Here is a 24,218-nt window from a genome sequence, read left to right as displayed (position 1 = left end):
GACGCCGGGGGAGCGGCCGCCATTGTCTGCCGCCGAGGCGGTGGGTCTGTAGGCGCTGTAGCCACTGTAGCCACTGAGGGCTAGGAGGGTCGGGAGAACGAGCGGAAAGGCGCGGCGCCTGCCAGCTGGGCCGGCGCGGCGCGAGGGCGGGTTCCACGTCTGCCCTTTCCGCGCTGGCTTCGCGCCCCCGTTTCTCCTGGTTCTCCCGCCTCCGGGATCGCGGCCGCGCTCGGCCAACTGGCCGCGCCCTGGGGAGCCCTGCACGTCGGGCCTGGCGCCGGGGCTCAGTGGTCGGCCGGGCACGTCTTTGTCTCCCCGGCCGCGCGCGAGGGTCCCAGGTGCACCGCCGGGCCGAACCCTGGAGCGGAACAAAAGCCGGACGCCCCCAGCCGAGCGCCCCCGAGCTTGCTAAGTCGCTTGTCCAGAGCGGCGGGGACCGGCTCGCGGGGCGGGGAGGCCGGGAGCCGCGAACCAGGTAAGGCCTGCCGCTCCCTGTACGGGCTCCTGAGCATCCCGTCCGCCCCGGGTCTTGTAGAGGAAGATCAGGCGGGAGGTGGTGCAGCAGGTGACGAGGATGCCTCTGAGGCCGTTAGTGGGAACGAACACCTTTCTTTCCCCAGCGGGTGTTTTCTTGTCTTCGCGGGTTCGCCAGAGGCGCTGAAGGACAGCGACGAACGCGGGAGGGGAACAGGCCTCGCTTCCTTGACGCTTGCAGTGACGGCGGACTTCGTTAAGTTGCAAACCGCGGTGCAGAATAGTTTGCCTACTTTGAGTTTTGGAGCAGGTCCTGGTGTTCCTGGGGCCCAGTAGGCGCCCTGGTGCTTTAAGCGCGCTCCCAGGAATCCGCAGAGCTCTGCCAGTTTGCCCTGGAGGCCTCAGAGAGGTCTTGGGGCTTGCACAAAGACTTGGAACCTCCGGAGTTTGTGGTCTGGGCTCCAGGAAACACGACAGCCTTGGGCCTGGTATGTTTTGCAGGTTGATTTCTTGCTTCTCTTCCTCCTTTCCTTTTAGATAAAATTCGCATAACATAAAATTAACCATTCTAGACTACGATTCACTGGTTTTGTTGTGCATTTAGAGAATTGAAGTAAAAAAACTACCATCTAATCCCGGAACATTTTCATCACCTCCCAAAAGAAACCCCTGCACCCGTTAAGCGGTCTGTCCGCATTTCTCCCTACCCAGCTCTAGGCAGCCACTAATTTTCGGGGCGGTGCAAGTAGATACAGTAATTTTTGTGAATCACCAAAAAGTTACCTCGAAGTTGTCATTGGCTGTCTCTTGGGAGCCATTGACAAATTTCCACCCTCTCATCCCGGATTGTGCTCTTTTTTCAGCTTAATCATCTCACTCTTCATTCTGTTGTTTTGACATGTAAATTCTGTTATCTTACAATGCTTACAGAAGTCTGCTCTTCTGCCTATAAGCTGACTTTGTTCCCTCTGGATCTTTTCCAGAGAAAGGACCGCTTTTGTGGTTTCCATTTTGTCATTAGGTTGGTACAGCAGTTGTATTCCGTCAGTTACCCGAGTCCCTAGCCCTGTGCATCTGGGCAGGTACCTGGTCCATTGATCCTGTGAGATGGCAGCCATAAACCCGTGGGCCTCCTGGGGTGAGTCCAAATTCTGTTTCTTCTGGGCCTTCCCAGCAGCAACCTGCTGCAGCCAGGGGTCAAAGCTGGGCAGGGGCCAAGTGTTTGGGGGGATTGCAGGGGGTCTCTTGGTCTTGGTATAGAATTAGAACTGAGTGACGTTTAAAGAAAAACAGTTTGGTTGTTGGTGAGAAGGGAAACTTGTTGTAAAACACCGTGTAATTTTTGTATATTTTATAGTCCTAAGATGTCTCATTTTGTTCCAAGAGATTTTCTAGTGATTTGTGGGATTTCTTAGACAGTCATACATTCAATCAGAATTTCTCTACCACTGACATATTTTAGCTTTATTTTTGTTTCTGGTTTTACAGCATTGGCATGTAATTTAAGAAAAGTGTTAAGGGGCGCCTGGGTTGCTCAGTAGGTTAAAGCCTCTGCTTTCGGCTCAGGTTGTGATCCCAGGGTCCTGGGATCGAGCCCAGGCATCGGGCTCTCTGCTTAGTGGGAGCCTGCTTCCTCCTCTTTCTCTCTGCCTACTTGTGATCTCTGTCTGTCAAATAAATAAATAAAATCTTTTAAAAAATCTGTTAAGTAGTGTGATGTCAGCGGTATACTATCTTTAAGTGAGGTTTCACTTATCTATCCATAAAGACATCTAGGGAGTGCCTTACTAAGACTATTTTAAAAATTAGGCAATGTTAAACATTTTATTAGATATCTCTTTGGCCGCTTAAGGGGTTCTGTTCTTAACTGTTCTGTGGCTACATCACAGCAGATTTTCTGATAATGACTTACCTATGAATTTCTGGTTTAAATCTAGCTTATTATGTTGGGTTTTGTCACATGCCCGTGGGCTATATTTATGGAACTTTGTTACACCCATTAGTGAGACAGACCTCCTTTTCCATTTTGTTGCCTTTAGTCACTAGGATTGTTGTCCGAGTGCCTTGTCTTTACTTGTCCTAACCTGATCTGGTACAGGTGTCCTTACGGACCAGTCCTGGGGAATCGCAGCTGTTGATCCATGGGCCTCCTGGGGTGAGTCAAGACCCTGTGTCCCCATTGGCCATGTTGGCTTCTATGTCTTGGCTTCTCCCAGCACTCTCCTTCCTTGGCCAGGAATCAGAGTTGGGGGTTTAGAGCCGGGGTGGGAGAGGACGGACTCTGGTTCAGCTCTGTCTCTGTGCAGAGCTGGAACAGGAAAGGATCAGAACATGCCACTGGGAGATAAAGTGATGGTGACACCTCCAGGACAGGGTGCATGAGAATAAATGTGTGGCCATTTGTGGCTCAGGCCCAGAAGAAGTGAATGACATTGCTTCTCAGAGATAGTGCCTCAGCAAACAGGGACAGTGCAGGGTTCATGTTTAGGTACATTCCTTATCTTCTCTGAGCCCCATTTCCTTCATCTGTAAAATGAGGAGGTGAGTCTTCTCATTTGCCCGACTGGCTCTCCCTGAGCAACCCCCCAGGAGGAAGGCCTTGTGTGGGCATAGTTCTTGCAAAGAGAGTTGCCTCTGTGACTTTGTTTTCCTCCCCAGCTCTGTGTCCTCAGGACTGCCATGTGGAAGAGAATGCCAAGGAGGAGAGGAGGGCCACTGGGTTCCCGACAGCCCAAATCCAGGTGAAGTGGGGCTTCTGCTTTTTCCTGAAGGGCTGTGCTCTTCCGTAAGGTGTCCGGGTTGTCCCCTGCCATCCTAGTCTGTGTTCATCACTTTATAACAGCTAGAGTTTGGGCAGAGAAGGAATCGGCCAGAAGTTTATGGCTTTCTGAACATTCAGGAAGAATTTAAACAGTTTTCTGTGACTGGGAGTCATATTATCAACCAGCCTATTCCCATTCCTGAGCCCCAGCTCTGCTATGTGTTGTTCTGGGGGTGGAGAGCTACCCCTTTGGCCGGCAGCCCCCCTTCCTCCTCCCACCTTTTCTCATGTGTTCAGTGCCTCATTCAGTTTGATGCTGTCCTGTGAGCTCTGTGCTTGCTGGGACGGGAACATGGACAAGCCCTGGTCCTGAGGAATTCTCAGTTCCTTTTCTAAGATGGTTCACTTGGCTACTGAGACTCATGGCCTGCTGGTGCTGTACATGGGGTTTAGGACATGAGCCTGAGATGTGTAGGGAGGCGCCAAGCCTTGGCAAAGCTGAGCCCAGCTAATGCCTTGGCAAGTGGGTGGGTTTGCATAGAGTCTCTGGAGTTCAGAGCAGCTGGAATCCTTCCATTGTGGGGAGAGAGGCTGCCCGGGAGACATAACACACTTGCACCAAGAGGTAAAAGGGCTTCATCAGCCTGGTAAGCAGAGGTCTGGCCTTGTATAGCACCACTGGTGTGTGGCAGGGGCGGGGGTATTGCATGACCAGCGTCTGGGTGAAAGCTGACCCCAATCAGAATTTAGGATGGAGAGGCTAGGATGAACCCTGCCGTGCCCTGAATGCCTACTTCAGAGCCAGGGTCATCCTGGTGGTAATAAAGAGCCTCATAAGTGTTGGGAGCAGGAGGTGCGAGTATCTAAAATATGGGTGGAAGGGTGTCCCTGGCCAGAGTGTGGGGAGAAGAGGGCTGTGGGAAGCAGGCTTGCATTTCAGGTGTCATTGTGACCAGGGCCTAGGAGAAGACTTTAGAGGTGTAAGGGAGTGACAGCAGGGGAACTTTGTGACAGTAAGGGCATAAGGATGGCTCCTGAGAGAAACAGGACAGCAGAGTTGATATGGGAAAGGTGGCCGGAAATAAGATAGCAAAGTAGATAGTATTGGAAAGGTGACATCTCCCTTTTTTCTTGCCCAGTTTCTTCATTAGAGGCAGCATGTAACAAACAAAACTTTTTAATTTATTTATTTGAGAGAGAAACAGAGAGAGAGAGCAGGAGAGTGGAGAAGGTCAGAGGGAGGAGAAGACTCCCCATGGAGCTGGGAGCCTGGTGTGTGAGTGACTTTATCCCAGGACTCTGGTTGAAGACCTGAGCTGAAGGCAGTTGCTTAACCAGCTAAGCCACCCAGATGCCCTAAACAAAACTTTATTTTTTTTTTTTTAAGATTTTATTTATTCATTTGACAGATCACAAGGAGGCAGAGAGGCAGGCAGAGAGAGGAGGAAGCAGGCTCCCTGCTGAGCAAGAGCCCGATATAGGGCTCGATCCCAGGACCCTGAGATTACAACCTGAGCTGAAGGCAGAGACTTAACCCACTGAGCCACCAGGCACCCAACAAAACTTTTTTAATAACAACTTTTTAAAAATACTATTCAAATACCATAGTCATACCCTTAGTTCTATGACTTTTCATATATTCACAGGATTGGATAACTATTACCAACCAATATCTACTTGTAGATCATTTTCATCAGCCAAAAAGAAATCCTGTACCCATTAGTAGTCAATCCCTGTTCCCACTGCCCTCAACCCCTGGCACCTGCTAATTTACTTTCTTCATTTTTGTTTTCTGGACATTTCATGTAAAGGGAATCATACAATATATGGCCTTTCATGTCTGGTTTCTGTTTTTAAGGATCATTTATGTTGTACATATCAACGCTTTATTTCTTTTTATGATTCAGAGGCAGCCATTTTTAACTTATGTTTTTTGGTTTCTTAGGGTTATCTCCATATTTCTAAAAGAGAGATTTTCATCCTGATTCATGAAATTCACATTTACCTTTTTGACTCCCTATTATGAAAGATGAAGAAAAATAATTTCATTATTATATTTAGGTTTTTCTTTTCTAAGTTAAAGTAATGAATCAAGCAAATAGAAGATACTGAGATATAAACATATTAATAAAATTTCAACTTTATGCCTCCCCCCAAATTAGAAAAAAAATGTAATAGAATCTCCCACAGTTTCAAAGCTGATTGGCAGAGTGCATCACAAGCATGCTGCTCCCACGGGGCAGCACTGCCATCCCAGGGAGGCAGCTAGGCCTGAAGCACGTGATGTGGAGTGGTGGTTCTGGCATCAGAACTTGGGTGACCGTGATGTTCACGGCCGCTATGATAATATGGTCCTGTTTAGATTCTGTAACAGAATCAGCAGTGGGGCTAGGCTGAAAGGTGGGCCCCGAATCAGTCCCTTGGGAACAGAGTTAGCAGTAATGAAATATTGTGAAGAAACCTTAATAACCACTGGGCTGCACTCTGCTGTTAATTTATGCGAGGGTTTCTGAGAATAATCATTAGAGTTAATGCTGAGAAAATAAAATGGAGAAGTGAAATGACAACACCCTCCAATGTCTGAAGAGTTGTGATTTCTGAGAACATGCTCCTGGCCCCTCCCCACACTTCAGATTCTTCCCTGTGGGAAACTCAAGACTTGAATCACGTGTGTTTTGTATTAAGCGAGGTCTTCAGGAACACTAACAAGAGCTCCATATCCCTCTATTGTTCCTCCAAATTAAATGCTGAAATAAAGCACTCACCTGGTGAAAACGTCAAATGCTGTCCTCCCTCGTTATCTGAATAGTCCCTTTTGAGGAACATGTTGGTTAGTGAAATTTTCAACTAGTGGGAGCTCAGATCCCATTATTTGAAGGGGGAAAATAATAATATCCCATTTAAAAAAACCAGCCAGCTTCCTCAAATATGGAAACTCCCAAACCCCTGTGTAACAGTTCACCAGTGCTTTCTGCGTGGTAAACATGCCCATGACAATAATCTAGTACTCCTCAGAGTTGTTTGCCTTCCCTGCAAAGAGCTGCACTAAGTATTAATGAAATTCCGAAGATGCCGAAGAACCCATCTGAATTTCCCCAGATTCCATGGTTTCAGATAATGCAGGACCTGAGACCCATCTTAGCACCCTGTGCACCCTCCCTCAAGCCCTCCCGTGGTTTAGATGAGCGACTGGTTAGCAGACTCCATAAAGTGCTGTGGAGAGCCCCGGTACATGCTCAAATGTATGTGCCAGATGCAGTGTGCAAACACGATTACAGGAAATTTGGGTGAGACGTTTTTGAGTCATCCTTGCAGATGGTTACTGTAAAGTGCAAGTTCGGGTAAGGGTTACCTGGGAGTGGAACAGCTCACTCCTAGCTGTTGTTGTCCCCATAGCTGCTGAGACTGGGTCCTTGACTTCCCCCTTTCCCCTTCTTTCTGTTTCATGTCCAGTCTTGATTTTGCATTTTCTGTATCTTCAAGGCCTTCATGAGCTCTGGGCCCCAACATTCAGCTGGGGGTGTTTTTTTCCTTCCTTTTTGGCAGTCCACGATCACTTCCACTTTTATAACATCTACAAATCTGGAAATACTTGGTCGAAACTTTTGTTTGGACAAATCCATAGTTATAGAAAAGTATGAAAAGTAATCCAACATGATCTCCATTACTCTGAATGAACAGCTAGATTCTCTTGCCGCACTTATGCAGGGTGACTGCTTTTGGTGTGTTCACACATAATTTTCATGCTCATAAGTAGATAATCTGTTCCTACAAATATCACATAGTAATATTCTTTTTCCTTTTTTCCTTAAGATACTTATTTATTTGGCAGAGTGAAAGAGATAGTGAAAGAAGGAATACAAGCTGGGGGAGTGGGAGAGGGAGAAACAGGCTTCCTGACAAGCAGGGAGACTGACTTGGGGACTCTGGGATCGTGACCTGAGCTGAAGGCAGATGCTTAACGACTGAACCACCCAGGTGCCCCTAATATTCTAGGTTTTTTTGTTGTTTTTTTAAACATTTCACCTATTTAGGGGCACCTGGGGGGCTCAGTGGGTTAAAGCCTCTGCCTTCGGCTCAGGTCATGATCCTGGGGTCCTGGGATCGAGCCCTGCATCGGGCTCTCTGCTCAGCAGGGAGCCTGCTTCCCCCTCTCTCTGCCTGCTTCTCTGTGATCTCCATCTGTCAAATAAATAAATAAAATTAAAAAAAAATTTTTTGGGACGCCTGGGTGGCTCAGTTGGTTAAGCGGCTGCCTTCAGCTCAGGTCATGATCCCAGCGTCCTGGGATCGAGTCCCGCATCGGGCTCCTTGCTCATCAGGAAGCCTGCTTCTCCCTCTGCCTCTGCCTGCCATTCTGTCTGCCTGTGCTCACTCTCTCTGACCAAAAAAAAAAAAAAAAAATTTTTTCACCTATTTATTTGATAGGCGGGGGGGAGCAGGCCCCCCACTGAGCAGAGAGCCTGATGCGGGGCTCGATCCAGGACCCTGGGATCATGACCTGAGCTGAAGGCAGAGGCCCAACCCACTGAGCCATGCCCCTATTTTGAAAGATTTTTTTAAGTCCTCTCTATCCAGTATGGGGCTCAAACTCAGAGCCCTGAGACCAGGAGTCTCCTGCACTATTGACTGAATCAGCCAGGCGCCCCATTCTTTTTTTAAGGCAATCCTTTTCCTACCTGCTTTTCTACATCTTGATTTGCTTATTCAGGGCTACTTTGAATGTCCATCCATGTGAGAGATTAAGTTCATTCCTTTCACCCTCTGTTCATCCTTTGACGGATGGGCTCAGAAGTTCCCCTGCCCCCACCAGTTTTGCTATTCCAGGAGAAGCAGTGTGAAAATTCTTGTCATTTCACTGGGTGCACACACATACCCCTAGAAGCAGAATGACGCTTAGTGTCAGGGTGTATGTGTTTTCAATACGACTAGTGCTGCCACGCGGCTCTTGGAAGGTACAAAGCCTCTTGTCACCGTTGCAAAAGAGTGCCTGTTTTCCCTGCATCTCTGTTGCCACTTTGCAGTGTCGGGTCTTTTAATTTTTGCTTATCTCAAGACTGAAAAGGTATAGTGTGTTCCTTCATGTTTTCTTGACTGCTGGTGAGATTATCTTTCCATGTCATCACTGACCGTCCATCTGCTTTCGTTCCTAGATGTGTGGGGTCTCTGACCTGATGATATGCAGACATTTTACATGCATTCTGGATCCTGAATCTTTGCCTTATGTGAATTTTCTTTTCCCAGTCTATAGCTTGTCTTAACTCTGTGGTGTCTTATCAGTCTAATGTTTTCCAGAATATTTTTATTAAACATGTGTCTTTGCTTGTGGCTAGTATTTTTTGTGTGTGTCTTAAGAACTCTTTTTTTTTTTTTTTAAGGATTTTATTTATTTGTTAGAGAGAGAGAGAGATACAGAGCACAAGCACAGGCAGACAGAGTGGCAGGCTAGAGGCAGAGGGTTAGAAGCAGACTCCCTGCCGAGCAAGGAGCCCGATGTGGGACTCAATCCCAGAACGCTGGGATCATGACCTGAGCCGAAGGCAGCCGCTTAACCAACTGAACCACTCAGGCGTCCCAAGAACTCTTGTATTTAAAAAAATCTGTCCTGTTCCTTTGTACTTGTTCCGTTTCTGAGGCCTTCTATTAGGTGGTGGGCCTCCTGAAGCAAGGGCTGCGTCTTCGTGTTCAGGGAATTCTTGTTCCTTCAGAGCCTCTCTCGTATCATCCTGGCCTGTTCTATAACTGACATCTCCAGTTGGGGAAATGGAATTTCAAGTCATTGAAAGTTGGATGTAGCCGCTGCCTCTGTTCTGTTTTTGTTTTGGTCCCTGAGTTTGGTCTTTCCAGCTGTCTGCACTTGTTCCTCGCATATCCAGGGCTCTGGTCTCTGTGTCTGGAAGGAAAGCGCGGTGAGGCCATCTTGGAGCACCCTGCTTTGTTGTGGCTGAACTATTCTGGTTCCCGATTAGCCTCCCTTTGTGTGTGTATCTGTCTATCTGCTTCCTGACAGGTCTCACTCTAAGCTCCATGGACCTGGTTGGGCCTGGATTATCAAGCTGGTTGTGCTTCAGGTTTCTTGGGTGTTCATCGGCTCTCAGGCCACAAACCTCCCTACCCCATGTCCTGTGGAAGAGATTTCAGCTCTGGGGTTGCTGGTCACCTGAGCAGCCTTAGAACCTCCCACATTCTTGTGTGTGAGAAGGGTGTGGCCCGTGTTGCCCAAGTGCAAGTGCAGGGTGGCAGATGGGCATGTTGTCCACAAGGTGGAGTGGTCGGTCGGGAGGTGGGACACCAGGCAGAGCTCTCCTGGATACAGACCCCCATTTCCAGCCTCCCTTTCCCCCATCCTGCCTTCACCGTTATCCTTTCAGCTCAGGGCCCAAAGCCTCACCTGGGAACCTCTTCCAGCGTAGCCCCTTCTGACCTGTGAGACTGAGATCTGCTCCGCTCTTTCCTTAGTCTTTCCTCTGTTCCCTGTCGTGCAGCAGTGTGTGGAGCACTGCGTGCCAGTGGCCTCTTCGGAGTAGTTCCCATTCTTAACAAAACTTTGGGAGATTTTCCAACTGTAAGGTGGAATCTGAACCTTATGTTATTCCTGTTACCATTGTAACAAATCACTGTAAACTTAGTGGTTTAGAAAAGTACAGATTACTCTCTTGTTCTAGAGCTCAGAAGTCTAAAATGGGTCTGTAGGCTTTTGGCAGTTGGCCAGCTCTGTCTTCCCACTGATACCTCTTTGGCATATATTATTATGTCTTTTCCCCTTCAGATGTCAATAAATGATAACGTTTTTCACAGACGAAAGCAGTGGCAGGGGAGCTCTGTAGAGCTGTGTTCCCTTTGGAAGCTCCAGGAGAATCTGTTTCCTTGCTTTTTCCAGCTTCTGGAGGTTGCCTGCATTTCTTGGCTCCTGGTCCCCACCTCCATCTTCCCTGTACATCACTCCCACCTCTGCTTCCAGTGTCTCATCTCCTGCTTTGGCTTGACCCTCCTCCCTTCTTCACTTGCAGGGACCTTTGTGATTACACTGAGCTCACCTGGTTGATCCAAGGTAAGTTCCCTAAATCATCATCCTTAACATAATCACATCTCTGCAAAGTCCCTTTGTCGTAGTAAGATAACACTCATAGGTTCTGGGATTTAGAATGTGAACATTTCTTGGTCGGCGGCATTATTACAGACACCCTGTTCGTTAACGACAACCATCAGCTTTCAGCTTTCTGCCTTTCTTTTCATCTGTCCTGACACTTTTCGGAAACTGGAATATCTTAAATTTCGGCTATTCTGTTATTTTGCTTATAGACACTTAACATGTGTCTTTCTAAAAGGTACATAATTTTTAAGAAAATAATACCTTTTTCACTACCTTTACACACCCAATAAAATTAACAGTGATTCCTTACTATTAGCTAACACTCAGGCAGTGTTCAGTTTCCCACTTGTTCCCTAAATACCTTTTATGGTTGGTTGATTCAAATGAGGATCCAAAAAAGGGGACCACACACGCTATGTGTGTGTCACATACTGAAGAAATTAGGTCCCTTGTCTTGTTGGTTTGCCTGATGTTGCTATCTTGATGCCATTGGGTGAGTTCCTCTTCCCTTTGTCTCCTGTAACTGATCACTGTACTGGAGGGCCGAGTACATTCGGGTCCCATATTTTGGGCACAAGTACATCAGTGGTGGTGCTGAGTCCTTCCTAACGTGTGGCACCAGGGGCATAGGATGTCTGGGATCTCATTTTTTGGTGATGTGACGTATCAGGCTAACAGTAGCTGCCTCCCCACTAGTCTTCGTGTTATTCAGGCGTGTTCCTGGTCTGCCTTCCATGTGTGATTTAGCAGTCATTGATGATCACTGCCCATGTCCACTGTTTGGTTAAAGGTTGCGGAATCACTCCCTCATGATTTCAGTCCTTCAGTGTCTCTTAGATGTAGTTCATCTGTTCCTTTTTTAAATTTGTGCACAGGGATTCCACTGGGATCTTGGGAGGGGTGGTTCTCCTGGTGGTTGACCTGAGGCCCAGTTCACCAGCTCCATGGCTGCCAGGCTGTGGCCTTGAACCTTGTTAAGCATGGGTGAAATGGAAGCCATCAAGTAGATGCTGCCCCCTGGGGAGGTGAGGCAGTCTGCGTGAGCACAGCAGGCGCATCTGGTTGGACAGCATGGCTCCCAGCCGCTGCCCAGGTGTGACTGCTCTGTGAAAGGACACAGCTTGTGGTTTCAGCTCCTTTAGGCTTTGTGCACTTCTCTGTCCAAATGTTACATTTAAGTTATTTGTGTTATGTAAAACATAGACACATCACCCATCAAGGAAACTAAGGCCTAGGCAGGTCTGTAGAAGAAAACCAAGGTATTGGCCTTGATGAGTCCAAGGTGAGGCATAGTTTCCCTAAGAGAGGTTGTGCCCAGCAGTTTTAAGTGTGTTTTGCTGTCAGGGAATCACTGCAGCAGAATCCATTCTGTGTTTTAAGCCAAACATTGTGTAAAGCAGTTGAGCCTGACAGTACAAGTTGTTGCACTGAGGACCCAGTCACGACAGCTGACTCTGATCAGAGATGAGCCCAGTTTGGGAGCCTTGGCTGGGGGTCGGGTTGGGGCACAGAAAGGAAAGTAGTGGGAAAGACAGGGACATAGCAGGCATGGGTAGCGGCTCACAGAGGACACTCAGAGTGGAAATTCACTGACCCAGAGGGAGACCAGAAAGCCAGTTTGCGGATGGAGGGGAGGACCTAGAAGCTGTCAGGGCCTATGGGGGATTCTAACCTGCCACCCATGATGCATGGCTCAGTCCCACCACCACAAGTGAAAGCATACTGCACTCCACCTGGGACTCCCTGAGATAACGGAGTGCTTAAGAGCACTGTGAGAGGGGTGCCCGGGTGGCTCAGTCTGTAAGCATCTGCCTTCAGCTCTGGTCGTGATCCCCAGGTCCTGGGATCGAGCACTGCATCGGGCTTCCCACTCAGTGGGGAGTCTGCTTCTCCCTGTCTCCCTTCTCCCTTCAACCTTCTCATGCTCCCTCACTTGGAGGTGTGCTTGCGCTCTCTCTCTCAAATAAATCAAATCTTAGAGCACTGTGAGAGATGTGTTCATTGCAAAAGTCAGACTTAGGTTATAATTCATCTTCCCCTCTAGTTTTCTAGTAAGAATTCCTGCTTCTTTTTTTCCCAAAGAGCTCAGTTGGAACATTTTAAAATTCAAGTGCTTTTTTTTTTTTTTTTTTTAAGATTTTATGTATTTGACAGAGAGCACAACCAGGGGGAGTGGCAAAGGAAGGGAGAGAAGCAGACTCCCCGCTGAGTGGGGAGACCGATGTGGGCCTCTATCCTAGACCCCTGGGATCATGACTGGAGTCCAAGGCAGAGGTTTAACCCACTGAGCCACCCAGGCCCCCCAGAACTCAAGTGCTTTGACAGCAACTGCAGCTGATTCTCTTTCGCCTGGGCTGCTTTGCTCAAACTTTTTTGCTTACTCCCAGCTCCAGTCCTTGGGACAGGAAGGATCTGGAAATGGAAACCTCCTGATAGTGGCCAGGAGGACAGCCTGTAAACATTTAGATCAGTCATCCTGGTCTGAAATCCACATGTTGGGCAGACTCCAGCCCAGTGCTTGTGGTCTGCTTTTGTCCTAGTCCTGTGCTTAAGTATCTTCATCTCCAGAGAGGAAGGTGGGCACTGACCTGGTGCTAATCCCATCCTCACTAGCCAGTATTACTGGAATGGGGTAAGAGCCTTAGGAGAGACGTGCTCATCTTCACTGTAGTTAGTAGGGGCCTGCATAGCTAATTCCCCTGAGAGTACATCCCAAATACAGGGCCCTCGTGTGGCTCCCAATGGGACCTGGCCCACATCATTTACAGTACTGAACACATCCAGGACACTTCCTCTTTGTCCTGTCTCTTCCCCAGTACAGTCAGCTTCACTCCTCCCCAGAGAATGTGGGAGGGTGTGGCAGCTGGCTGAGCAGGAACATGTGTGCTCTTTTAGGAACCAGTGACCTTCAAGGATGTGGCTGTGGATTTCACCCAAGAGGAGTGGGGGCAGCTGGACTCTGTTCAGAGGACCCTGTACCGCGATGTGATGCTGGAGACCTATGGGCATCTGCTGTCTGTGGGTAAGGGAGAGCTGCCTGAATAAATGAAGCAAGCAATTTCCATCACAGTACTTTCTGCTACTTAGTCTTTAAAAAGCTCACAGGATGCAACTATGCTAATGAATATTAACTAGATTTATTATTATCATTTCACAAAGTATACAAATATTGAATCATGTATACCTGAAACTGAGATTACATGATATGTCATTTCTATCTCAATTAAAAAAAAATAGCAATGGTTAACACCACCAACAACCAATAACGCTCTTTAGTAAATTTAAAAAAAAAAAAAAAGGCCTCATGGGCATCTCAGAGGGACTAAGATGATCTTGAGCCCTGATATTCAGGGACTAATTCCTTATGCATATAAAGCATAAAACGAGAGAGACTGCTTGCTTATTGTGCCCGAGTGAGACCTCGGAATTCTAGGCAAGGGCAGTTTACAAAGCTGTGTTTTCCCTCCATGCATAGGGAATCACATTGCCAAGCCGGAGGTCATCTCTTTGTTGGAGCAAGGAGAGGAGCCATGGTCCGTGGAACAAGCATATCCTCAAAGCACTTGTCCAGGTGAGGGCAGGCCCCGGCTGGAAGCAAGGAACTTTCCTCTGAGCCTTCCTTGTTTGAGAAATGGGCTGAGGCCACGAGGAGTTACCTTCCTCAGACAGTCATGATTCTCTCCAGGGAGCTTTATCCCATCTATTGACTTTTTTGCAGCTGTTGATACAGAGCAAAGATGGCCACCTTATTAACAAGGTAACAGTTTTAATGAGCTGCATTTTCTTTCCTTGCCTTCCACTCTCCTGGTACCTCTCATATTCTCTGCTGCCCCTTTCTTGATGATTCCTCATTCGCTTACCTGCCTTTTAATTTTTTATTTCCTTTATTGCCAAACTTGTAGCAAGGAGTCACAGACTCTTACTCTTTTTTTTTTTTTTAAGGTTTTTATATAAGTAATGTATTCACGTGGCTCAGAAAACCCAGTGCTGCATCAAAGGAATAAGCTGAAAAGTTTCATTTACTTTTGCTGCTGTTATCTGCATTATTCTTCCCACACTCCCTACACACATAGGGCACACACAAAGGTAACCACTTTTTTCCTATAAATTTTTGAGCTATTTTCTTAGTGGTTGCCCTGACAATTATAATTAACATCTGAATTTATAACTGTCTAGTTTGGATTGATAACATTAATTTTATAGTATCTAAAAATTCCTTCTGTATATCTCTATTCTCCCCCTTTTATGCTGTTATTGTCACAAATTACATGCATCGTATGTCCAACATAGACTTAAAATTATTGCTTTGCTTTTGTCTTTTAGATAAGATAGGGGGAAAAGTTACAAACAAAAAATGCATTTGTAATGTTATGTTACATTTACCTATGTAGTTACCTTTATTGGTGCCCTGTATTTTTTTTAAGAATTTATTTATTTAGGATGCCTGGGTGGCTCAGTGGGTTAAGCCACTGCCTTCGGCTCAGGTCATGATCTCAGGGTCCTGGGATCGAGTCCCACATCGGGCTCTCTGCTCAGCAGGGAGCCTGCTTCCTCCTCTCTGCCTGCCTGCCTCTCTGACTACTTGTGATCTCTCTCTGTCAAATAAATAAATAAAATCTTTAAAAATTTAAAAAAAAAAAATAATAATTTATTTATTTATTTGACAGAGAGAGACCCAGCAAGAGAGGGAACACAGCAGGTAGCTGCAGAGGGAAAGGGAGAAGCAGGCTTCCTGCTAAGCAGGGAACCCTGTTCGGGGCTTGATCCCCAGGAACCTGGGATCATGACCTGAGCCAAAGACAGAGGCTTAACGACTGAGCCACCCCGGCACCCTGCAGTGCCCTGTATTTTGACTTAACTATCTAGTGTCCTTTCATTTCTACATCAAGGACTCCCATTTCTTTTTTTTTTTTTTTTTAAGATTTTATTTATTTATTTGACAGAGATCACAAGTAGGCAGAGAGGCACACAAAGAGAGAGAGAAGTAGGCTCCCTGCTGAGCAGAGAGCCCAATGCGGGACTCGATCCCAGGACCCTGAGATCATGACCCGAGCTGAAGGCAGCGGCTTAACCCACTGAGCCACCCAGGCGCCCAAGGACTCCCATTTCTTTTATGCCAGGTTCCTAGCAGCAGACTCTCTCAGGTGATGCTTATCGGGAGTGCTTTCCTTTCCTCTTCATTTTGGAAGGAAGGTTTTGCCAGATACAGAATTCTTGGTTGACAGTATTTTTCTTTCTAGCCTCTGCGGTTTCTGAAGAGGAATGAACTGTTAATCATATGAAGATCCCTTGTTATGTGACGATTTTCTTCTCTCTAGCTGCTTTCAGGATTCTGTCTTTGACCTGTAATAGTTTAATGGTTATAGGTCTTTGAGATTCCCAGGAATATATTAGAACTTTTCAAAGCACTGTGAACATCTTAACCTGCAGCTTTTTACAAATCTTCTTGGTATTGTGTATTGTTTGCTTCAGCTATTTCCCATCATCTCAGGCAGTAGTGACTTTTTAAATACATTGCCTATAAATGTTTAACAAATACCAGCTTTCTAGAGTGTCCTAGCCCGTGACAGCCTTTCAGGGGAGGTCTCTGAGGGAACCACCAAATAGGTCAAATAATGACTGTTCTTTGGGAATGAGGCTTTGGGAAACCTCCAGCTTCATTCTGTTCCCTCTGGTACCAGAAATACGGATTATAATTTTCCAAGGCTGCTGCGGACCTGGGTAGCCACAGATGGGACAAGGGAAACTTACAGTGCCACAAAGCTCACGTTATGAAAATACAGCTGTTTTTCTTGAATAAACTCCTTCCTCAGCTGCTTCAAGACTTTCGTTAATTTATAGAATTCTGAGGAAATTGATTCTGACAGTTACATGTTGTGGTTGCTCTTAGGGAATGGTGAAATTTCAAAGGCCCTTATTTTGCCATTTTTACTGACATCTTACCCCAGATAATCAGTCTTAATTTGCTGTATTTTTCCAGTTTCTTTATACAGCTGCAAGCATATAGGGGTATGATTATTTTCACCTTTCTGAAAGTAGATGGTGATAGACTCTGTTCTGTTATCTTGCTATTTTCAGTTTAATGCGGTGCTGTAGCCTGCTCTTAGCCCTGAAGGTGGGTGTCCTTCCATCCATTCTAATGAACTGGGCTGGTTTGGAGTCTCATCAGTTGCTTCCCTTGAGATCTGAAACCTTCCATCAAGGGCTCATGAATTCTGGAAGCTTTCACTCTGCCACTTTTGCTGCTGACCATTCTGGGTTACCTTCCGGAGCCACTATCCTAAGCCTCCAACCTCACGCCTCTACCATCTTGCAAACCGTCTCAAATATCTCCTTAGTCTCGAGAAATCAGGAACCTCATCTCTTCCTTCTAGATGGTTTTCCCTTCTTCTTGATGCATATCCCTGGCACCAGCCTTCTGTGAGTCCCCTAAGCTAGAATTGAGAAGTCATCCTGACTTCCCACGCTTTCCTCTCCAAGAAGTACTATCTTTTCTACCTCTTAAAAGTTTCTGCCTCTGAAATTCAGCTTTATCATTCAGCTCCCACCAATTCTCAGGTTCCTTACAAAATTTCCAGCTCAAGTTAATGAGTAAATTCTTATTATCAGTTACCTTAGGTGGTATCTTCCATTATGAAGTCTCTGTTGGTAAATCTGTAGTGATTAGAGTAGCCTTTTCAATAACTCTGACTAGATTTCAAGACCTTCAGTTTTTTCTCTTATTTTTCTCATTTTCTGACTAGTTCATGCCATTTAAGAGCAGTTGATCTATAGTCAAGTGAGGCTTGGAAGACCGAGCTTATGTCATTTCTCTTGTGTGAAACCTTCCTGGGTTGCTTCTGTCAGTGCTGATCTCCTTTTCCAGCCTCACACCCACCCACCATGTATATCTCTACAGTGTCTCAGTGATACACTCTGTGTTTTGTCCATAACTGTTCAGAAGTCCTCTCCTCACATAAATTCTGACTTGCAGTTTAGACTCTACTTTGTTGTCTTGTCTCTGGTTCTGGATATTCAGGCCACAGTTATCAAATATAAAGTTGGACAAGAATTGTTCATTTGGTCAGCTACTAGTTCTTAAAGTTCCTTTTGGAAGGATTCAAAAGCTGTATGGTGATCACTACCTAACTTCTAGGAGCTAAGCTTGAAATTGGTAATAAGTGCAAGTTTTCAAGCAGAGTAGAGCTCCTTTTGTAACAGACTTGGATGGTAAAACAAAGGAAATGGTTTGTAGGGAAGAGAGAAGAAAAACCAAGAGAAAGAGGACAAGGATGTAGGGCCTGTCAGGTGTCGTAGCTTTAGACCCTGTGGTAGGGTGAATAATGACAAGCCCCCCCCATCCTTACCCCCCAAAAGATGTCCACATCCCTTTTTTTTTTTTTAAGATTTTATTTATTTATTTGACAGACAGAGATAACAAGTAGGCAGAGAGGCAGGCAGAGAGAGGAAGGAAAGCAGGCTCCCTGCTGAGCAGAGAGCCAGATGCGGGGCTCAATCCTGGGACCCTGGGCTCAAGACCTCAGCCGAAGGCAGAGGCTTTAACCCACTGAGCCACCTAGGTGCCCCAAGATGTCCACATCTTAAATGTATGAATATGTACTTCACATGGCAAAGGGGCTTCCCAGATGTGAGAAACCCTTGTAGATGGAGGGATTATCTTGTGTTATCTGAGTGGGCCCATGGTAATCATAAGATCCTTATGAGAGTGGGGTAGGAGTGTCAGAGACACAGAAAGGAGATGTGATGACAGAAACAGGATTGAATGATAGGCTTTGAAGATGGAGGAAGGAGCTGTAAGCCAAAGAATGGAGGAAGCTTCTAAAAGCAGGAAAAGGCTGGGGCAACTGGGTGGCTCAGTGGGTTGGGCCGCTGCCTTCGGCTCGGGTCGTGATCTCAGGGTCCTGGGATCGAGTCCCGCATCCGGCTCTCTGCTCAGCAGAGAGCCTGCTTCCCTCTCTCTCTCTCTGCCTGCCTCTCCATCTACTAAAATAAATAAATAAATAAATAAATGCAGGAAAAGGCAAAAAATAAAAAAATAAAATAAAATATTTTAAAAGCAGGAAAAGGCAAGGATGTGGATTCTCCCCTAGAACTTCTAGAGGGAAGCTACCCTGATTTTAGCCCATTGAAAGCCATTTTGGACTTCTGACTGCCAAAGCTATAAAGTAATAAGGTTGTATTATTTTAGACTGCCACATGTGTGATAATTTGTTACAGCAACAACAGGAAATTACTACAGACCACTCACTTTTATTGGTGATACTTTTTCTTAACCCCACCCCCTCCTTCTGGGGAGGCAGGTGTCATAATGTGTTGGGGAGTCAGGATATTAAAACACAGAAATGAATTAGGACACTTGAATCATTTAAACATTAGTTAAGGGGCACCTGGGTGGCTCAGTGGGTTAAGCCTCTGCCTTCGGCTCAGGTTATGGTCTCAGAATCCTGGAATCGAGCCCCACATCGGGCTCTCTGCTCAGCAGGGAGCCTGCTTCCCCTTCTCTCTCTGCCTGCCTCTCTGCCTACTTGTGATCTCTCTCTCTCTCTCTGAAATAAATAAAACAAATTAATAAAACCTTTAAAAAAATAAAAATAGACATTAGTTGAAGGTGTGGTTACTTACGTATTTTTTAAGCAAGTTATTTCTTATTTTTTACCTTACTAGTACTCACTTTGTCCTTTGTCAGGGACCCCCAGATCACCTTTAGGTTCAGTCATTCCCTAGAAGGACTCAGAGAACTCAAAAGTCATAATATTTAGAGTAATGGTTTATTATGGTGAAAGGATACAAAAGCAATGTTAGCAAAGGGAAAAAACGCAAGAACCAACTCTGGAGGAGACCAAGTGCAAGCTCGTAATAGTCCTTTTCCAGTGGAGTTGCAAAGGACACATTTACTTCCTTCAGCAGTGAGTTGTGACAACATGTATGAAGTGTCATCTACTTGGGAAGCTTGCCTGAGCTTAGGAGTCCAGGGTGTTCACTGGGGATTGGACATTTGGGTACACAGCGCCTGCAGGACTGATTGCAGTCACTGAAACTCCACATCCCCAGAAAGAAAGCAGGTGTTTCCCAGAAAGAAAGCAAATGACAGTTGTACGAACTATTTAGTGATACTGAGATAGCGTGCTTCAAGACCTCAAGCGTGTAGAGCACACCTAGACCATTCTAAGACCTCAGTTTCTGTAGCTGGCCAAAGGCTAGTCATGAAACAGGCCTTTGTGGAAATGTGCAAAGTTTGACCAACTCATGTATGCAGTTAACTTTTTTTTTTTTTTAATATTTATTTATTTGAGAGAGAGACAGAGATAGAGAGCAGGAGTGGGAATGAGAGGGAGAAGTAGGCTCCCCACTGACCAGAGTGCCCAACGTGGGGCTTGATCCCAGAACTCTGAGATCATAACCTGTGCTGAGGGCAGACGCTTAACCGACCTAGTCACCCAGGTGCCCCATGAGGTTAACTCCTTTTTTTTTTTTTTAAAGATTTTATTTATTTATTTGACAGAGATTACAAGTAGGCAGAGAGGAGGAAGCAGGCTCCCCGCTGAGCAGAGAGCCCTATGCGAGGCTCCTTCGCAGGTCACTGGGATCATGACCTGAGCCAAAGGCAGAGGCTTTAACCCACTGAGCCACCCAGGCGCCCCATGAGGTTAACTCTTTACCACACACCCTTATTCTGGTCTTCCTTTCCATAGGAAAATACCCCTTAAATGGTTTTTACTAGTATCCAGTACACACTTAACTCTGGTTAAACATTCTCTTTGTTGTTCACTTTTCATTATCCTCCTCTTCCCTATTAGTCTTTCTTTGTGTTACACATCTGTTTGAAAATAAGTTCACATTTGCCTTTTCAATAATGTGGACAGTAAATCTCACTTTTCCTATTGTGTTCTTAGAAGTTTTTTCTTTGTGCTCTCATCGCTTTTTTTTTTTCCCCCATTTTTTCAGAGTGGATGAGAAATCTTGAAAGGAAAGCATTGATCCCAACACAAAGCGTTTTGGAAGAAGAACAATCCCATAGCATGAAGTTGGAAAGATACATATGGGATGATCCTTTGTTCTCCCGGTTAGAAGTCTTAGGATGTAAAGACCAATTAGAAATGTATCACATGAATCAGAGTACAGCTATGAGGCAAATGGTCTTCATGCAAAAGCAAGTACTGTCTCAAAGAGGTTCTGAATTCTGTGAACTTGGAGCAGAGTATAGCCAGAACTTAAACTTTGTTCCATCTCAGAGAGTTTCTCAAATAGAACATTTCTATAAGCCTGGTATAAATGCTGAAAGCTGGCGGTGCAACTCAGCCATAATGTATGCAGATAAGATTACCTGTGGAAATCTTGATTATGACAAAGCCTGCCACCAGTCCATACAGCCTATTCAGCCTGAAAAGATACAAACTGGAGATAATCTTCTCAAATGTCCTGATGCTGTTAAATCTTTCAATCATATACTACATTTTGGTGATCGTAAGGGAATGCATACAGGAGAAAAACTCTATGAATATAAGGAATGCCATCAAATCTTTAACCAGAGCCCATCATATAATGAACATCCACAACTTCATATTGGAGAAAACCAGTATGATTACAAAGAATATGAGAATATCTTTTATTTTTCATCATTTATGGAACATCAGAAAATTGGTACTGTAGAGAAAGCCTATAAATACAATGAATGGGAGAAAGTCTTCGGGTATGACTCATTCCTTACTCAACATACAAGCACTTACACCTCAGAGAAACCCTATGAATATAATGAATGTGGGACATCTTTTATCTGGAGCTCTTACCTTATCCAGCATAAGAAAACACATACTGGAGAGAAACCCTATGAATGTGATAAATGTGGAAAAGTGTTTAGGAATCGTTCAGCCCTTACTAAACATGAGCGGACTCACACTGGAATAAAGCCCTATGAATGTAATAAATGTGGAAAAGCCTTCAGCTGGAATTCTCATCTAATTGTACATAAAAGAATTCATACAGGAGAGAAACCTTATGTATGTAACGAATGTGGGAAATCTTTCAACTGGAACTCCCATCTTATTGGACATCAGAGAACTCATACTGGAGAAAAACCTTTTGAATGTACTGAATGTGGGAAGTCTTTCAGCTGGAGCTCCCATCTTATTGCCCATATGAGAATGCATACTGGAGAGAAGCCCTTTAAATGTGATGAATGTGAAAAAGCTTTCAGGGATTACTCTGCCCTTAGTAAACATGAAAGAACTCACTCTGGAGCAAAACCATACAAATGTACAGAATGTGGAAAATCCTTCAGCTGGAGCTCCCATCTTATTGCACATCAGAGAACTCACACAGGAGAGAAACCCTATAACTGTCAGGAATGTGGCAAAGCATTCAGAGAACGCTCAGCCCTCACTAAACATGAAATAATTCATTCTGGAATCAAGCCTTATGAATGTAATAAATGTGGGAAATCCTGCAGCCAGATGGCTCACCTTGTTAGACATCAAAGGACTCATACTGGAGAAAAGCCCTATGAGTGTAATAAATGTGGGAAATCCTTCAGCCAGAGCTGTCACCTTGTTGCTCATCGGAGAATTCACACTGGTGAGAAACCCTATAAATGTAATCAATGTGAAAGATCTTTTAACTGTAGCTCTCACCTTATTGCACATCGGAGAACTCATACTGGAGAGAAACCATACAGATGTAATGAATGTGGGAAGGCATTTAATGAGAGTTCTTCCCTGATTGTACATCTTAGGAACCATACTGGAGAAAAACCCTACAAATGTAATCATTGTGAGAAAGCTTTCTGTAAGAATTCTTCTCTTATTATTCATCAGAGAATGCATAGTGGAGAGAAACGCTTTATATGCAGTGACTGTGGAAAAGCCTTTAGTGGTCACTCGGCCCTACTTCAACATCAGAAAAATCATAGTGAAGAGAAACTGTGAATTGAATTGATAGATCTTTCTTTTATTGTACATTTGGTAACACATTGAAAAATAAAAAAGAACCCTATAAACTAAGAGGGGAAATTTTTTAGTAAGAATCCAGGAAGACTTACTACTTAATAGAACATATCTTCTTAGAAGAAACCTATGAAAGAAAAGACTAGAAAAAGCTTTTCAGCAGTTATGTAGCCTTTATTTAACATCAGATAATTGCAGTGAAGAAAACTCCAAACTCACCTAATGGTCCACCAGGAATCCTATTTACGGAACATGAATGTAGGGAATGAGACTTCTTTTCGCAAGAGATTTCAGCTATTCGTGGATCTGAGTGCATTGTTGAGGGGAAAACCTTATTCTGGGAAAAGTTTTTCAAAGACAGTACACTGTTTTGCATCAAGCTGGAATGATGGATGGGAAACTTTAGTGGAAGTACAGATTTTGCTGTTGTAAAGGGAGGATGTGGGTGCCCTTTAAGGAACAGAATATGAAATACTAAATCTGAATTTAAGAAAAAATAATATTGAACGGGATATTTACTATTGGTCAAGATTAACCTTAGAAAAGATTAGTAAATGAGATTACTAATGGTGGAAAGATTATTACCTAGAAGTGTGAGACTGATAGTGGAACAAGAGGTGACAGTTTATGACCCAGTGTGTCAGTGTCCATGGTTCACTTACGATTGCATCGTTGGACAATTCATTTGTAATTTATTTTAGGCAATCACTAAAGGTTATAATTGTGGACACTGCTTCAGTATACATAATGTTAAGGAATGAAAGAATGCAAAATTGTACATACATATCATAACATCTTAAAAAATGTATACCATCTGGATAGAGACTGGAAGGACCCATGGAGAAATTAACCTTGTTAACTTAAGATTTTTTAAAAAGTTTTATAAACACATACAGCACTTATCATGTGCTAGGCTTTGTTTTAAATGCTTTTCAAATATTAACTTGTTCAGTCTCCTTAATTCTATGAGATAGGTACCTTTATAAATGGAGAAATTGGGGCAGAGATGTTGAGAAACCCACTTAAGGACACACAGCTATTAAGAAATGGAATTGAGATTTTTGGCTTCAGAGTCATGTTTTTAACTGCTATGTTATGCTGTCTCTCCAGTGATCTTTTTCTATTTTTTTTTCTTTTGTTCAGTTTTCTATGATAGATATTTAATAATAAAAACCCAGAAATCATGGAACAATGAGAAAGTTACCTTGCTCTCTTTCCTGAATGATTTCTGGTAACATGAGAGCTACACTTCCTTTGGAATATGAAATCTGGATTAGACATTCAGAATCAGTGCATTTTCTGGGACCTGGGTTCCCTAGGATTTCACTACCCACAGCCCTGAGGATTACAGCACAGCAATGGCTGGGAGACTCACCGGAGGTATGGGCAATGCTGAGGAATGTCGCTTGATGGGTTTAAAGTGGCACTCACGGCACACACAGCAAGAGACACTATTGCACATGGGAGCACTATTTCTCAAGGTCTCCCTCAGATTGTTCAAATGCACTCCCTCAAAGTGTTCTTTCTTCTCCAGCTGAGAAGACTGCTTGATAGGGGGACTTCAAAGGGAAGGAAGCTCACCAATTCATTAGAATGAAGAGTGGCTCCTAATGGAAAGAAGGCAAGATGGTTAAGAGGATTTAGGTCCCTTCTCTCCCATTTACAAATATTTCCTGTATTTTCCTAAAGTAGGGCTATAATTAGAGGCCAGCAATTCTTGGATAGGTGTCAAGGTTATGGGTTGGAAATCTAGGATGCAAAAGGTTCATCTAGTTCTTGCAGGGCCCATGACCCTCCTGTTGGTTGAGAAAGTGGCCTACTGGTGTGGGGAGGCTGTGTTCACCATCTGACGCCTGTAGCTGGAACTCACATAGGTATGTCACACCTGTTTCCCTACCTCTCAGGGCTTAATGCAGAGTGGTCACCCAATAAATGTTACAAGAGTAAACTA

The 24,218-nt window shown here is 44.8% G+C and overlaps 1 protein-coding gene across 8 annotated transcripts; it reads left to right on the top strand.

The window, feature by feature from the left end:
• On the top strand, positions 1 to 22,993 carry ZNF606 (zinc finger protein 606). Of its 8 annotated transcripts, none has more exons than XM_059381883.1 (9): positions 11 to 475; positions 621 to 962; positions 1,458 to 1,612; positions 2,573 to 2,629; positions 3,133 to 3,215; positions 13,224 to 13,350; positions 13,804 to 13,899; positions 14,047 to 14,085; positions 20,274 to 20,339. In XM_059381883.1, the coding sequence occupies exons 3-8, from the start codon at positions 1,582 to 1,584 to the stop codon at positions 14,079 to 14,081; spliced, it is 429 nt and encodes a 142-aa protein (XP_059237866.1). In that variant the 5' UTR covers positions 11 to 475; positions 621 to 962; positions 1,458 to 1,581; the 3' UTR covers positions 14,082 to 14,085; positions 20,274 to 20,339. The 8 variants fall into 8 exon arrangements, with proteins under 8 accessions (XP_059237862.1, XP_059237866.1, XP_059237867.1 ...); XM_059381884.1 differs by lacking the exon at positions 20,274 to 20,339 and adding an exon at positions 14,271 to 14,382; XM_059381878.1 differs by lacking the exon at positions 14,047 to 14,085 and having other exon boundaries at positions 384 to 475; positions 1,496 to 1,612; positions 20,274 to 22,993.
• The last annotated feature ends 1,225 nt before the right edge of the window (positions 22,994 to 24,218 follow it).

Source organism: Mustela nigripes, chromosome 17, assembly GCF_022355385.1.
Source record: "Mustela nigripes isolate SB6536 chromosome 17, MUSNIG.SB6536, whole genome shotgun sequence".
Lineage (NCBI taxonomy): Eukaryota > Metazoa > Chordata > Mammalia > Carnivora > Mustelidae > Mustela > Mustela nigripes.
The sequence above is the reverse complement of the archived record's forward strand: the minus strand, read 5'-3'. Positions and strand labels throughout refer to the sequence as shown.